A 15,448-nucleotide genomic window follows, 5' to 3' on the forward strand; every position below is an offset into this window, starting at 1 on the left:
CCCCATCTTGGTAGCTGTGTATTGTGTCCTCTCCAGTTTGTCAACATTTTCTTTGAACTGAGGGCCCTAAAGCTGACTCCAGTATTTCAGCAGCAGCCTCACCACTTCTGGGTACTGAGGCACCATGACTTACCTCACTTTCCTGACTGCATTTCTAATGCAGCCCAGCATGTAATTTTCTTCTCTTGTGATGTGAGCATGCTCCTGGCTCATGACCAGCTTGACTTTCACCATAACCCCTACATCCTCTTCAGCAGGGCTGTTTGACAGCCAATTGAACCTGACTTCTCTGTAACCCAACATTACCCTATGCCTGCCCACCCTCCTACCAGAAACCCAGCATTTATTTCCTCTTTTAAGATCAACTTGGCTTTAAAAGTTTGCGGGGTTTTTAACGTGTGCTGTCAGCTTGACCCACTGCAGAGATCAGTATCAGCTGCGCAGTCTGTCCACAGCTCCACGTAATTCCATACCTGGGCTGTATCCAGTACGGTATTTTACACTGTTACATACCTTTCCCTCTTGGTATTCCTTGTGGAAGAAGCAGCTGTCCAACCTCTTTTTCTGTAATCACTCTCATCAGCAGTCACTAAAGAGTTACAGTTTGTGTATCCGACCAGGAAATGTTATATGTTTGCAGGCAGCCAATAAAAGCAGAGATCAACAACCAAGCTGACTCACTGGCAAGAAAACTCGAGCTGTGCTTGAATTCGGTTCAAAGCCAGCTCACACTTGGTATCTACAGCAGTTTCACTCCATCATTCCATAGTTTTATGTCTGTATTTCCAGAGGTAAGTTGATTTTTATTTCCTGTTTCTTTCCATGACACATCTGTATACTAACATAGTTTCTCTCATAGTAAGGAAACATCTTTGCTATGAATTAATTTTTTAAAATTACTTTATAATTAGAAACTTGAACTAAATGGCTTTATAGCAGTCTTCTTCATGCCCCTGCCTGCACAGCTGAGGGAGGATGGCAAAGTTATCCAAGACTTTTAGTGTCTTACTAAAAAATAATGCAAACTGTTTCCTTGCAAAGGTCACTCCTGGAATATTGATTTTGGAGTTTGGTGGTGAGATTTTAAAAGGATCTGGGAGAAAAAAACATTCAAAAGAGCAGAATTACTGAAATAATGTTTTGGTACCTTGCAATACAAAGATGTAGTAACTCAGACACAGGGAGAATGGTGCTTAGCATGTCGTGACATGGTTTGTAATGATAAAGATTGAAATGGTTTCTGTTTCAATTTTCAAAAATTTCTAGTTTTATTAGATTTTGCAAGTCCAAAATAGGAGCTGATGATTAGCTTTAACTTTTATCTAAGTAGCCAGTTAGCAAGAGCTTAAAAAATGCTTATATTATTACTTGATTCAATTTTATATAAAACTAAATGCTTTCAGTAACGGTTTAGGTGGTAAAATCATTGTTTGATTTTCCTTGCACTATAGTTGGAGTTGAGTAAATAATTTTGGCTATTTAAATTATTACTTATTGCTGTATATAATAAAAATGAGACATAATTTTGCTTCTGCCAGCGTTTTGATTACCTCCTTCATATTCAGGATTGGTAGATTTGTGTGGTCTGTCTTTAGGAATAAATCGCTCATTTAGAAAATTATCTTCATTCAGAGGAACCCTTCCAAATTTTATGAAATTGTTAACTTGTCAGCCTCATCTCTTTTTTTAAGGAAACTCTCAGAGAAGCACCTAAGGCAGTTATTGCTTTCAAACTACAACAATCTAACAAAAAGCAAAAAGTTCAACTGTGCTTTCCTACCAGAATCAAATATGGTTAAAGCTGAACTGGTAAATCAGCTGCTGCTTTTTGCATTTTTATTGTGGTTAGAGGCAAAACTGAGCTTAGATTGTGAACATGCTTGCGGGAAGAGACTGAGATTCACCAGCAATAAAATGTTCATGAACCAGATGCAAGATCACAGGCAAATTTATCTTCAGACTTTTGTTTCTGTTTTATTTGTGGAGAAAAGGTTATGTGGACTTTGAGGCTTTCTGCATCCCCGGAGCTCTTTTTGTAGAGCACATCTAAAAGGACACAGTTCTCACTCAACAGTCCTCCACAGCTACTTAAGTGCCCTCGTATTTCCTTTTCTAGCCCTGCTCTACTGGACCTCAAAGGGAGTATTCCAGTTGGAAGAGTTCTGACTCACTGACCACAGATGTTGCAGTAATCCTTACCAATGCCATCTGTTTTATGCCATCTATTATCTTAGATTGCTTGTTTTCCTCCTTTACCATTCCCTTTTTGGCTATCTCTAGCCTGATGGAGCTTCACAGATGTAATTAGTACTGTTACTCAGGTAGTAACAGGGTGATGCTTTGCAGAAGTTGCCTCTAATCCGTGTGTGTTGCCATGCAAAGTGTGGGAGACGTGCAGCTGGCCCTGGAGAGGTCCCAGACAGACACTATACTGCTCAAATTAGTGGTGGCTACACAGACACAACTCCATTTAGCAGAATTCTGACAGTTCACAATAGCAGGAATTTTACCTTTTTCTTTCCTTTTGCATTCACATATGATATATTAAAGAAGATGTGCAAGAATGATGCAGAACATGCTGACATGAGTTATTGAATAATTGCCTTTTTTATCAGAAGTGGAGAAATTATTTGCCTAGCATGCAGCTGTAAGATGTTAGTTTGTTGTCTACATAATTCAGTATCACATTACAATCACATTTTATATTGTAAATACTGGTCCACTATTTCAAAGACGTCAGATAGAAATAATGATGAGCAATTAATTAGCACCTTGTAGACTCAGATGGCAAATTATGGTCCAGACACCTCTTTGCAATTAGGGCATTTTTCCTCTCTTTGTAAGGAAAGTCTGACACAAAGTGGTGAAAGGAAGGCTGTTGGATTTGTTATTTAGGAAGTAAGGGGTGGTGCAACTTCACTGTGCTTTGGTAATTGTGACAAAAAACCCTCTTAAAACTTTTTTCTTCTCTGTCACATTTTCCCCCAAGCCAGCCATCAAGAAATGGCCAATCCATTACCTGTGGTAGCCCAGGAAGATTTGGAAAGCTTTACCTTGACCAGGACAGGCTCAGGCTTTGCACTCAAAGCCTTTCATATTTCCTGGAACACTCCCATCTCTGTGAAGCTGCTGACCAGCCAGGACACTACGGACAGGTACGTGTCTTACCTGCCCAACCAACCACGCAGGTGGGCGGCACAGACCTGCAGTGGTGGCACCAGAACAAATCATGGCATACCCAGGATCACCTGATCCCCAAGAACATCTCCATTCCTAGAAATCTTGACTAGCCAAGAGGCAACCTGGAGGCAATTTTACTGAGAAACAAGCTCTATGGTTTTTTTACAATTTTTTATAAAGTAGAGCTTAATCCTGAAGTCAATAACTAATCTACTCTAATAATGTCTACAAACCCTGATGAGTAACAGCAGTATGCTAAGGTGTTGTCTTTTTAGAGGTCCCTGAAGAGACCTCAGTTGAATTTAATCTAAACCAGATGCACAGACGAGAGCAGGGGAAATGGGAGGAGGGAAGGTGACAGCCAGGGTTACAAAGCAGTGAGATGTGCATGGAAAGCATGGAAACACATCATTTCCTGAATGTCACTAATAGCAAAAGAATACAAGTTCTTGGGAACAGTAAAGGAAAAATCCTTGTTTTATTCTTAATCTAGCATTTCATATACTCCAGCTTTTTCCTGCCTTCACACTTCAATCCTGCTTCAAACTGTGCTCTTATGTTCATATTAAAGCATCCAGACATCTTTCATTTTATATTAGAAAAACTGAATTTACTTTATATGAGAAAAATACACTACACTACAACTGCTTCATGTTCTTGGAATTGATTGGAAGATTATATGATACTGGGTTTATTGGATAAATGACACTAGCTTGTGCTCAACCATATGGTTCTTTCTCATTTCCACATCCTACACTCTCATCTCTTTCTGAAGTTCCCCTCAGTATAACCTGCCTCTAACTTGTTTTTTTTACAGGGAGTGGAAGTTGCTACTTCAGGACATAGCAAGTGTCAGACACTATGAGTCTGAACATCTCCTGCCTTTCCTTGGGGTTTACCAGTACCATGGACTTGTGGGGATAGTGACTGAATGGATGAACAATGGATCCCTCCAATCCCTCATCCATGAGGTAGATAAAAGATGTCATCTTTGAGATGATAAAAGTAATTATGAGATCAGCCAACAAAGAACAATCAGCATGTAAATTATGGACAGTAGTCACAATCCTTTCTTCAGTTTCTGCATTGTAGTTCTGCTTGTTGTCAAATGAAAATGTGAATAGTAACAATTTCACACTACTGAAACCTGTATTTTTTGTTACCTAGCATCAGCTGTACCCAGAACTTCCCTTTCCCTTACTCATAAGGATCCTGTCCGATGTGGCTGAAGGGCTGCATCATCTTCACAGCCTGGAACCTGCTCTCTGCCACTGCAGCCTGAAACCTTCCAATGTGCTTTTGGATGTGCAGTACAGAGCCAAGGTAGGAGCTTCTACTGTTGATTAACATAAAATCTAGTGATTGCCCTACTGTTGCATATATTGATCTTAATAATCAACATTTGATACCAAGACTTGTTACATTGTTACTAAAATTACTTTCTCTCACGTTTCCATAGATATCAGACTATGGCCTAACCAGCTGGAGGAAACAGCAGCTGATGTCAGACCTGCAGAACTGCCATCAGAGAAACTGCCAGGATTTAGTGTATCTCCCTCCTGAAACACTTGAAGGAGGCCTCCCTTCCCAGGAAGGTGATATTTACAGGTGAATGGAATTTCTAAGGGCACATCATACCTAGTCCATGCTGCACTCTACAATGCTGCCAAAACACTTATCTTTAAAGATATTACAGTAAAAATGCCAGACCTACATAATGCAGTAGGATAGTATTGCACATGGAGCCAATTACAGCGTGAATTAAATTTTAAATTCCCATATTTGGTGAATAAGATACCAAGGTTAAAAACTGTTCTCAAAGTCAGTCATATAAATATTTATATAATGGACTTAAATGTTTTAAAAGTGTAACAGCTGCCAAAACTTTCAGATATATTTAGAAGCTTCATAACTGCTTCACACAGTTTATAAGTGTGAACTGCCATTAGCTTTAGTTTCCAAAAGAATTGTTTATGCCTAGATCAGGCCCAGGTAAAAATAAGACCTTTCCCTCAAAAGGTTCCTATTAAGGTCCTATGGAATCTCTGCTGGGATAACTTACTTGGCCACTCAAGCACTCATACTTTTTAGTGGAGTGACTTATAGAAAGGAGGGAGATTACCCACTGGCACATGACCCTTTTGGGTATGTTACATGCACTGTGGCTGCCTCAATAAATGAGAGGACCTCAAATTGCCACTGGTCTGGATGGTCTGGATGGACACACATCATCCTAATCAGCACACAGAGCTGTGGACTAATATTACAAATAACTTTTAAGGAGACCACTCTTCTGATTTCTAAGCTTTTGTGAAACCAACAAATTTAAACTCCTGCTTTATCATCACAGAGGCAGGCTCTAAGATGAGTCAAATAATTCATACACTTGAGGAGACCTATAAATGATGTGACTAATCTCATGCTGTTCACAAACACAAGTTTTGCACAGGAAAACTGGAGCCTTATTTTCAGGTAGCATAATTAATTTTCCAGCATTGTATTAATATATATTATTTAATGTATATATGTATTATATAGTACCTTATATAATAATATGCTCAGATGTGACTCAGGTGCAAGACATAGGTGTATATCTGAACAGTGGTGCAACAAAGAAAACAAAAATTTGTGTCATACATGAAATACAAAGTACATTTAAGTTACATGTATGTCCACATTACATTAATACTTTCCTAGAGAGCGCAAGTAAAAGCACTTCCAGATTTTTATATGAAAGTGAGGCAGAAGAGGGGGCTCTTTTAACCACTGTAATCACTACAGCAAGATATATAAATAAGCAGATATGTTTACCCTAGAACCACCTCTTCCCCTTTTGATTGCTTTGCTTCTGACTCATCCATAGCCTGTTTTTTCTCATCCAGCAGCCTCCTCTTTTCTGCCTTTGATCGTGAAGATTGATATTTTTATTAAACCACTGTATTTTATACCATCTCAGTTGTGGGTTATATGTATAGATCTATGATATCACTGCAATTATTCCTAGGATGTTAGAAAAGGAAAAAGGTACTTGGAGCCCCATCAAAATTTGCTGAAGAAAATAGAAACATAGTGCATCAGAATCAAGTTTTTGTAGATTAACTGATGTGCTTGTTGGTACCTGCTAAAAAGTCCAGCTGATATTGAAATTACTTGAAAACTAACCAAAAATGATAGAGAAAGGAGAACAGAAGGTTACAAAATTCACAAGGTCAAATGGAAATGAGATGGTAACCTGAAAATTAATTCTGATTGAACCTATAAACAATAAAAACCCCTCAAACTGATGATTTTGTAAGAGCAACTTAGTTGAAAACTGAAAAAAGATCCCATCAAATTAGAAAATACTTGGATAGACTTTGTCGTGAAAAACTCCTTTCTCTTAAAGCAATAAACTTGCTCTTTGAAATAACACAGATATAGATAGCAAACTAATGAATGCTCTTTCACTGTTTTTTTCAGCTTTGGAATCCTGTGTTGGGAGAGCCTAAGCAGAAGGAGACCTTTTGAAGGTATTTATTGTTCATGTCAGACTTTGTGCTGTCCACATCTTGTCCACAAATTCCTTTATCATAGTGAAATTATGATACAAACACCACTGTCTTTTCAGATGTCCCTTTGCTTTTTCTTACAGTTACAGCACAAAGCTCCACATTACAGGATGTAAATATTAGAATTCCTCGCCAAATCCTAAATGTTTCCAAAGAAGCTGCTCTTTCAGAAGGTGAAAGGCAGAGCTTCTTCCCCCACTAGTATCATCAGTCTGTGCTTGATGAAGCACTGTCACTGAGTTGGGTTTTCCACATACCTTCAGTGAGAAGGAATATCACTTCATATTTGTCAGCTGGAATTCTAAAATCAGTGACAAGTAGCTAATTGAATGAGCAGAAAACTCATTTTTACAATTGCCTGTGTTTCAAATACCAATCCAGAAATGGCAGTTCATGATGAATTATCTTAAGAAAGCAGGGAATCTTACTTTCTTAGACGAGAGTATGAGCAGTTTTAAAGAACTCAGTTTGCAAAGCATTGTATAATAGTTGTCACAGTCTAGGAATGATCCCCGTTTCATGGACATCAGCAAGGGCTTCTTTGCTATGGGCTTCATTCTGCATGGAGAAACTGATTGAAGGACTCCTGTATTTTACAGACTGAGGACCTTTGAAAAATACTGCATGCAATAATATCTAAATGCCCATACAGCTTATGGCTGCCATCTTGAGGCTGCTCAAAGTAGATTTTTTTTTACAATTCTTTCGTTCTATTCTCATAATGCAAGTGTAAGGCTTTATATAAAACTTTGCTTAGGATAATAACATGTATTCCTGAGGTATCCGTGCACATAGTTTACAGTACAAGTTTATATAACCATTTGTGACTCAATATTGGACAGAGTTCTTTATCCTGAAACGTCCAGTTGCAATAAGGAGCTATAGCTATTGTTAAAGGTTAGCATATCCACTTACAAGAGCATTAATATATTTTTCCTTTTTAAAAAGCAATCTTTGTTTTAAAACACACAATACGACTTACACTGGATGTCATTTTAAGAGAGTTCTGAGGTCTTTAATATTTTTTGGCAGTGACATTTTCCTTTAAATTGTAGGTCAAACAACCCTGCTTGATGTTTTGAGAGGAATCTGCAGCAGTTTGCGGCCAAGCCTTTCAGAAAAGTTCATACCAAGCAATTTGCCTGAGAGGAATACACTGTTGAACCTCATTGCTCTGTGCTGGCATCAAGAGCCAGATTATAGACCACATACTGCAGGTAACATTCAGGATTTGCTTTCTGTGCAAGATTTGTAATGGAGACGTTTTTATAGGAACATTGTGTTAGCACTCTGAACAACTGAAGTGGAAGTGATCTTTAGATTATCAGACTACCCTTGATGTTTCCTCTAACCAAAGCTTCCTACAAGAAATTGACTTATTTGTCTCCAAAATTGTGTTTATTATAAAGTAAAGTATGAGGTGGAAGTTGTATTAAACTAATTTCCTCTAGTTCATCCCATTTCTCAATATAATAGTAATGCTAGTTGCAATATGACAATGCCTAAATATATACATTCTTCCATACACAATATGTTATTTAAAATGCTTTATTACTCCTGCAGAATGTGTAGACCTTCTAAATGGAGTTCTGACTAGTATAAATAAGGAGGTAATTTCTGCAGCAATCTACAACTTGAGGGATGCAAAGGTCAGTGCAAAATTTCTTGTTCTCCTACAATGGCATTACTTGATTTGTTCAATTGCAATCTTTGTGATCCAAAACCACGAAAGGTTTTGTTCTGATTGTTTTAATGGACATGCCAGAGAGCTGGAGAGTACCCTTTGGCACTACAGGTTCAGAAATTGTAGAATATATATTGTGAGGTTCTCTAGAAAATGAGTCAATTGCTACCTGCTATTTTAAAAATATGATAACTTCTTTCTAGTCACCACCTGGAGTCAGACTGGCAAACCCATGTGAGTGAGAACAAACATCAGCTCAAGTACTGCAGATTAGGGCTAGAACCAAGGACAAATTTTTTTGTATGTACTGGTTAGAAACCATTTAGTTCAAAACCTGAATAGCATTTGTACCTGTAGCAATACCAGTAACAGCCCTGCTCTGTGCTCTTCAATAAAGCTAATTTGATATATGCTTACACTGCCATGGGAAATCTGGCACAAATGTGACTGCCACAAACATAGCTACATCCTATCTAGTTAACTTAGGCACTGAGGGAAAACAGTGACACACGTGTTTTGGCCCTTGGACAAAGACTCTGACTCTAGCTGGAGTTACACAACCCATGCTGTGGTGTTGGTTTCATTCCTGTGTGTTGTGTATATTGATGCATGCAGGATTATTTCTGTATGTTGCAATCATATTCTGGGCATATAGAACAGCCTTGATGAATGTTTTAATAGGCAGCATAGTTAGAGTCAAATTAATTTTTACTACTGTTGAAATTTATTTAAGATTGTACTGCCGAATATTCCATAATCTAATACTTCCACCTCCCTTGAGCAAGGTTTTATATTTTAATTTGTTAAATTGTGAAGATTTATTTTTTTACTGAGCATTATTTATTGTTCAGACAACCAAACTGGTAAGTCCAAAATTACTCTGAAAATGATACTGAAGTTTCTGGGAAATTGATTGATTCACAACTGTTGGAGTATAAAATCTAAAAAATAGTTTAACAAATCTGCTGTGGATGTACAAACTGGAAAAAAGTTACAAGTATTGACACATCCTTACTGCAGACAATTTGGCACACTGAACACAGCATGGCCATGCTGTTTGGCTCCTTAAAGGAAAACATGTTATAGCTAGCCCAATCTCTCTCAATACAGGCTTATTTTCACCTTCCCCTGCATGATTCAAAACTGGGTTTTTAAATAAATTTGAAACACCAGAAACAGTAACGGGGTAGAATTTTGTCAGATTCTATGCCCGTTCACTCTGTGCAGTTCACTATGACTATATATTGAGCATACCTTACAGGGTAATACGTATTGTCAACATAAGTTATGTTAGTATAAATTGTTGCTCCTGACAGCTGTGAACGGAACAAACCACGTCTACACTTACTGGAGTTATTGTTTTCTTCCAGGAGAGAGCGCTTAATGCATGCAAAGGCTCAGAAACGTACCCATTGCAGAGACACAATGCAGAGGTGAGTTCATGGCACAGGAGTCTTCCGAGTACTTCAGCGACTTATTTCTCCCGACAGCCCTGATATAATGCAAACACGTGGGCAAAATGTTCCTAACCAGGATAACTCCATCCAATAAAACCCACTGATTTACCTTGTTCAAAGCAGCTCACTCTGACACTGCTCTTACAAAAACACCCCCCTCCTCTTAAGGTTTGTTTAGAACCTCTCCTGTTTAGAAAAGATTTTGGAACAAAAGTTTCCAAGAAGATAACACTTCTCTATTTTGATCTCTTTCAGATCATCTGTCCACAAAAAGACAACCGCTTAATCAGCAAGAAAATTCCTCTTGTAGTGCCAAGCTTGTCAACAGTTCTACTTGATAGCAGTGCAAATACTGCAGGAAGAGATAATATGGAGATGGGTGTGTCAAATGCTACCCCACAGAATGCAACAGCAACAAAAGGTCACTGTTTTGACTTATATTCAGGTCCAGCTGTTATAAGAAAAGGACAAATACTACTCGTTGTTCCATATAGAAATGTAATTTTTCATGTAAAATTGTCACCTCTCAGAGTAAAGCTATGCTCTCTACTGGTATCATCTGAAGCATGAGTTCACTGCAGGAAACCAGAGACACCACAAAGCTTTCCACTCAGATGTATAGATCAAAAAGGCATTTTTACTAATTTTTTTTTAGAATACTGAGCTGTAAATGTAGATCTGCCTTTCTCTCACACATCAAATACTGCCTGTTGCTTTTGACAGTAAAAGTCCCTTCTGGGAATCACACTGCTTTGTGCCACCAGGAATAACTGTTTTTTTTGTAATCTGCTAAGAAAAGGAGATATGTTTTAAAAAGGCTATGTTGCCAGGAGCATGTGAATAATTCCTGATAATCACTGTTCCTATACAGATAACTTCCTTTACCTTTCCAATGTGGGTTTGTCCTATCTAAGTGTTTAAATTTGTGTCAAGAAGCGATTATACTTCTCATGCCTTCAGGTACAAAAATTGAGACATCAGAAGTCAATTCACTTGTAGCAACATCTGCATTTCCAAACATTTTAGTTCTGATCAATAGCCATCAGACTTATGGACAGAACAAAATGTTCCATAACTTCAATAACAAATTCCTACAGACAGCTTAGAAAAGTCAGAAGTGTGTAGTAATACACGCCAAAACCTTCCTAGGAATCATGATGTATTAACAAGAGCCAAAGTAATCTCAAGTCAGTCTTCAATTCCTGTCTCCTGTAGTTGCTGACGTACATATAATGCTTTCTTGTTGTTCAACTCAAAGGTCTAATCTTGCTCATCTTAAACTTTTTCTAGATCACCCAGGCTCTGAGAGTAGAAAATCAAGCTCCTTTTGCACAACTCCTTTATCTGGTTCAACTGCAGGCAAAGAGAGCAGTCAGCGTAACTCCCCAGCACTGGCTCTTAAGCACAGACCACAACCAATGCACCTTGGACAAGCAGTGACAGGTAAGGCACCGTTTCCAGTTTCAGCTGGCAATATTCACCTTGGCCAGATCTTAGTGAGCAAATCGTTTAAAATTTGGAGGACACAGATATTTCTAAATTTTATGCACATTTTCAGGTGTTTATGGTGATAACTGATTCTAACTTGATACAAACATCTCTCTGCTCGTGTATAGCTGCTCCTCTGTTCTTAGAAGTTCAGGCACTGACCACTGAGAACATTGGCTTGTTCTTTTATTCCAGGGCCACAGTGAGGCTGAGAACAGTTCTGAAAAGACCATAATAAAAATACAAAAAATATAGCACACATTGAATGTGAAATACATTAGTTGTTTAGGTCTGCAATATTTTTTCACAATCATAAGCTGTGTATTGCATATCTCCACAAAAGTAGCTATTGACTACAGAAACAGGTGACAGGGGACCCTTCATCCCCTCACTTACATGGTCTCAGGTCTTCCTGCAGAACAGAGACAGAAGGGGTCAGCTTTTCATTTGTGAAGACCCTTTACCTGTGGGGGAATCTTTGTGAGGTTTTTTTGCTAAATTTTTGCAAGCTGGCCTGTAATAGTTATCAACCTAGCTGGCCATCCTTCTCCATGGCAATTTACTTGAGTGATGACATAATTTCTGGATAAATCAACAGACTAGACCATGCAGGAAAAGCTCAGCACAGAACTCTCCTGGCAACAATCAGAAATCAGAATGACAGAGGCATGTTCTCCAAAGCAACATGGCTTTTGGTTATTAATTTTCTCTTGGTGTATGGTATTTACCATACACTAAAAACCCTGATGTCAGCACTAGGTGTTCTAATCACCTTGTGAAGAGAGGCAGAACCCAAAGCTCTCGACCCTTTTAGTCAAGAGTATTACTTTTCTTATTAGTTTGGCTTTGACATATATTCACTTTCCCAGTTTCATGCTACATGTATCAGACACTCCTACTGCCCTGAAGCACCTGTTATGTGTTCTTCCACCTTCACAGGAAGATTTCTTATCTGTGTCCAGCCAAGGTGCTTTGCATAAAGTTAAATACAGATGCTAGATGAATAGGGCAAGACCTGAAAATCAAGTCCATAGGCTGATCTTCGCGAGTTTCAAACACAAGATAAAAATACTTTCGGACTAGTTTCAAACACAGAACATAAACTAAATCCTCCTCCTTCCTTCCTCTACCGAGTTTGTATTTCTGGTGTTGATGCTATCACTTGCTTACAACTTCTGGAAGAAAAAAGCACTTCATCTCATTTTGTTTTCTTCTCACTCAAGGTCCTTGCTGCAAAGGAAACTGCTGTCAAATTCTTTCCTGCCAGAGACAAACCATACTGAAGTGCATGACAGAAGGACGCCTCAACCATATCCTCGATGTGCTTCGCTCCCAGCAAACCCTGTCCCGAATGGATTATGAAACAATTACCTCGTACCCCACAGTGACTGGGCGTGCTCGGGCACTGCTGGACACTTGCCTTTGCCTTGGCGAGAGGGCAGCACAAGCTGTAGTGACTGTACTTTCAGTGAACAAATGTAGTCCTCTGGGACAAGTCATTCATTGCCCAGACTGTCCTAAGGTAAACAGGCTGATGTTGTGACTGATTTTTTTGCAGTCTGTTGTATGCATCTGAGCTCTAGTAATTTGTGATGGCAAAGATTCACCTTAGTTTCTCAGAACCCATTGACTAAAGTCAATTCTTCCTACAGCCCATTAGTTGAGTCCTATAGTGGAAAAAGCTAACTGGACTAAAAGGTCAAGTGAACCACTGCCAACAGAAATCGCCAAGACTGTTCTTTTGGGTCTCAGAGATGGGAGAAGTGCAATATGTACCAGAGCAAACAGAGTTCAAGGGAGATAACACCTTATTTCCTTGACATTTTTTAGAAGGAAGGAAAATGAATTATGATGTTTTGGAGGTCACACTATGGAAGAATGGCTGTTTGTAAATCCTTCCAAATAAGGATAATAAACAACACTGGATAGGAGAAAAAGTACTGGATAAGGAGAAAAAATTTACTGCCTTTCACAGAGCTCACATCTCAGACAGCTGTTAGAGTGAAAGGTTTCAGAAAATCAAGAACTATCTCTTCAGTAGGGTCTTAAGGAAGACTTGAAGGTTTTATATTATGCATATAAATTACTTCATTTTCCTCAGAAATGGTTATATGCTCTGAAAATGTAGCAGTACTTACAGCAGTACTTTGGAGAGGTGGGACTTCTCATTACATGGAAAAATGTTAATACCTTACATCCATGTTTCTCTCTAAATATGTTTGCAATTCAAGTGTAAAATTAAACCAGGCAGAAGAGGTGCCAAGCTGATGAACTGTTGTCATGGTTGTACTCAGATGGGAGACAGCCTGGGAATACTGGGAGGCTTTCCTGCTCTGGCCTGGACTTACCCATGGTCACAGATGCTTTGCAGCATCCTGTTGCTGCTTGAACTCATCCTCAGGTCACGGACCTTTTGACTTGAATTCACATGGAGTTCCAGTCTGTTCAGTACAGCAGCACAGAAACATTGCTGTTATCCAAATGTTCCCAGGCACAGTCCAGTAAGATGATAAGTGGTACAGCAAGCAGTGAAAGCAACAAACCAGCCACTAACAAGCACCAGACACTTGTGTACAGAAGGCAAACAAGCCCCATGGCAAGCACAGGAGTCTGTCAACAGCTAAACAGCAATAGCAGCTATAAATGTGATCTAGCACATTCCAGTCAAATCTGTTGTTACCTTGAACCCTTCAAGCCTCATGCTGGATGCTGAAAAGAACATTTGTCATTTAACCCCAGCAGACAGCTATGCTCCACAACAGTAAAGTGAGAAAACTTGTTGGTTGAGATTCAGACAGTTTAACAGGTAATGCAAAAGCTGCACACAAGCAAAGGAGAACATGGAATTCATTCACCACTTCCCATGGGCAGGTGGGTGTTCAGGCATCTCCAGGAAAGCGGGGCTCCATACCACATAATGGTTACTTAAGAAGATGAATGCCATCACTCCAAATGTTCCCCCCTTCCTCCTTCTTCCCTAGCTGAGCATGATGCCACATGGTCTGGAGCATCCCTTAGGCTAGCTGTGGTCAGCTGTCCCAGTTTGTCCTATCCCAACTCCCTGTGCACCCTCAGCCTCCTCCCTGGTGGGGTGAGGGGCAGAAAGGCCTTGGCTCTGTGTGAGCTCTGCCCAGCAATAACAAAACATCCCTGAATTATCAACATGGTTTTCAGTACAAATTCAAAATACAGCCCCATACTAGCTCCTATGGAGAAAACTAACTCTACCCCAGCCAAAACCAGCATAATTTGAAAGAGAAATAATACGATTACTTTCATTATAATGAAAATAATGATATAAGGTTATGGATTTTTAAAGGCCCGGTGGGATTTCTTCGAGCTTCTTGGCACAAGATTAAGATGAGAATTTGTTATACCATCTACAGGTATTTCAAATGCAAAACCACGTTTTTTGTTCCTTTATGTCACTTTTGTCCTCTCTGCAGTTTTGAAGTTCTCATTGAATTCAGTAGTTAGTCTGATTGCAACTTTAAATGCAGTAATGATGTTTAGTTTAGGCACACTTAAGAAATTTGTTACATCAAAATTTCCAGCTACGACGCTGCTAGAACAATAAACATAATTTATTTTTTTTACATAACTTCACTGAACTTTGAGACTGCCTTGAATTAAAATATTGTTACAATTAAAAGCAATGTCTATCAGAATATGTTGACAATAGTTTTGCTTATTAAAGGAGCTAAACATCTATTTCACAGCTGAATTTTTTTTCAATTTGCACTTTAAATGGGAAATTTCAACAGTCTGCTAAAAAAGGATGTCTTGCTTGTGAGGAAAGGAGCTACTGTCATGGTGTATTACCTGTTTAGAAGGCATAAAATACTCAGTAAAATATCTATTTCATCTAAAATATCTATGTTTATCTAAACATTCACCTGTAGTTACAGACCTTTAAAAGAGAAACTGGCAATACTGTTGAAACTTAATATCAGCTTTCAAAATCCTTCCATTTAGTTTTTCTGCTGGATACTTTATACTTCTGTGAAAGATGTGCTGGCTGGCACGCTATGCTGAATTTTTGTTGTGTTTTTGACACAGAAACAGTTTTGGCTCTTTTCTAGAAGCAGCTG

At 38.8% G+C, this 15,448-nt stretch overlaps 1 protein-coding gene across 3 annotated transcripts; it reads left to right on the plus strand.

Annotated features, from left to right (window-relative positions):
• Positions 1–416: 416 nt before the first annotated feature.
• Positions 417–15,068, plus strand: LOC103620177 (receptor-interacting serine/threonine-protein kinase 2). Of its 3 annotated transcripts, XM_017740968.1 has the most exons (13): positions 417–487; positions 641–791; positions 2,990–3,155; positions 3,998–4,151; positions 4,348–4,503; positions 4,640–4,788; positions 6,640–6,689; positions 7,784–7,945; positions 8,292–8,377; positions 9,783–9,845; positions 10,125–10,290; positions 11,160–11,312; positions 12,581–15,068. In XM_017740968.1, the coding sequence occupies exons 3-13, from the start codon at positions 3,004–3,006 to the stop codon at positions 12,898–12,900; spliced, it is 1,611 nt and encodes a 536-aa protein (XP_017596457.1). In that variant the 5' UTR covers positions 417–487; positions 641–791; positions 2,990–3,003; the 3' UTR covers positions 12,901–15,068. The 3 variants fall into 3 exon arrangements, with proteins under 3 accessions (XP_017596457.1, XP_017596456.1, XP_008636996.1); XM_017740967.1 differs by having other exon boundaries at positions 446–791; XM_008638774.2 differs by having other exon boundaries at positions 449–791; positions 2,994–3,155.
• Positions 15,069–15,448: the final 380 nt, after the last annotated feature.

The sequence above is a fragment of the Corvus brachyrhynchos genome, unplaced genomic scaffold (assembly GCF_000691975.1).
Source record: "Corvus brachyrhynchos isolate BGI_N302 unplaced genomic scaffold, ASM69197v1 scaffold26, whole genome shotgun sequence".
NCBI lineage: Eukaryota > Metazoa > Chordata > Aves > Passeriformes > Corvidae > Corvus > Corvus brachyrhynchos.

Excerpts from the sequence above, each read along its gene's own strand:
- LOC103620177 (XM_017740968.1), top strand. The coding sequence starts at position 3,004 with ATGGCCAATCCATTACCTGTGGTAGCCCAGGAAGATTTGGAAAGCTTT. Across the intron at positions 4,504-4,639 it reads ATGTGCAGTACAGAGCCAAG|ATATCAGACTATGGCCTAAC; the intron begins GTAGGAGCTTCT and ends ACGTTTCCATAG. Across the intron at positions 11,313-12,580 it reads CCTTGGACAAGCAGTGACAG|GTCCTTGCTGCAAAGGAAAC; the intron begins GTAAGGCACCGT and ends TTCTCACTCAAG.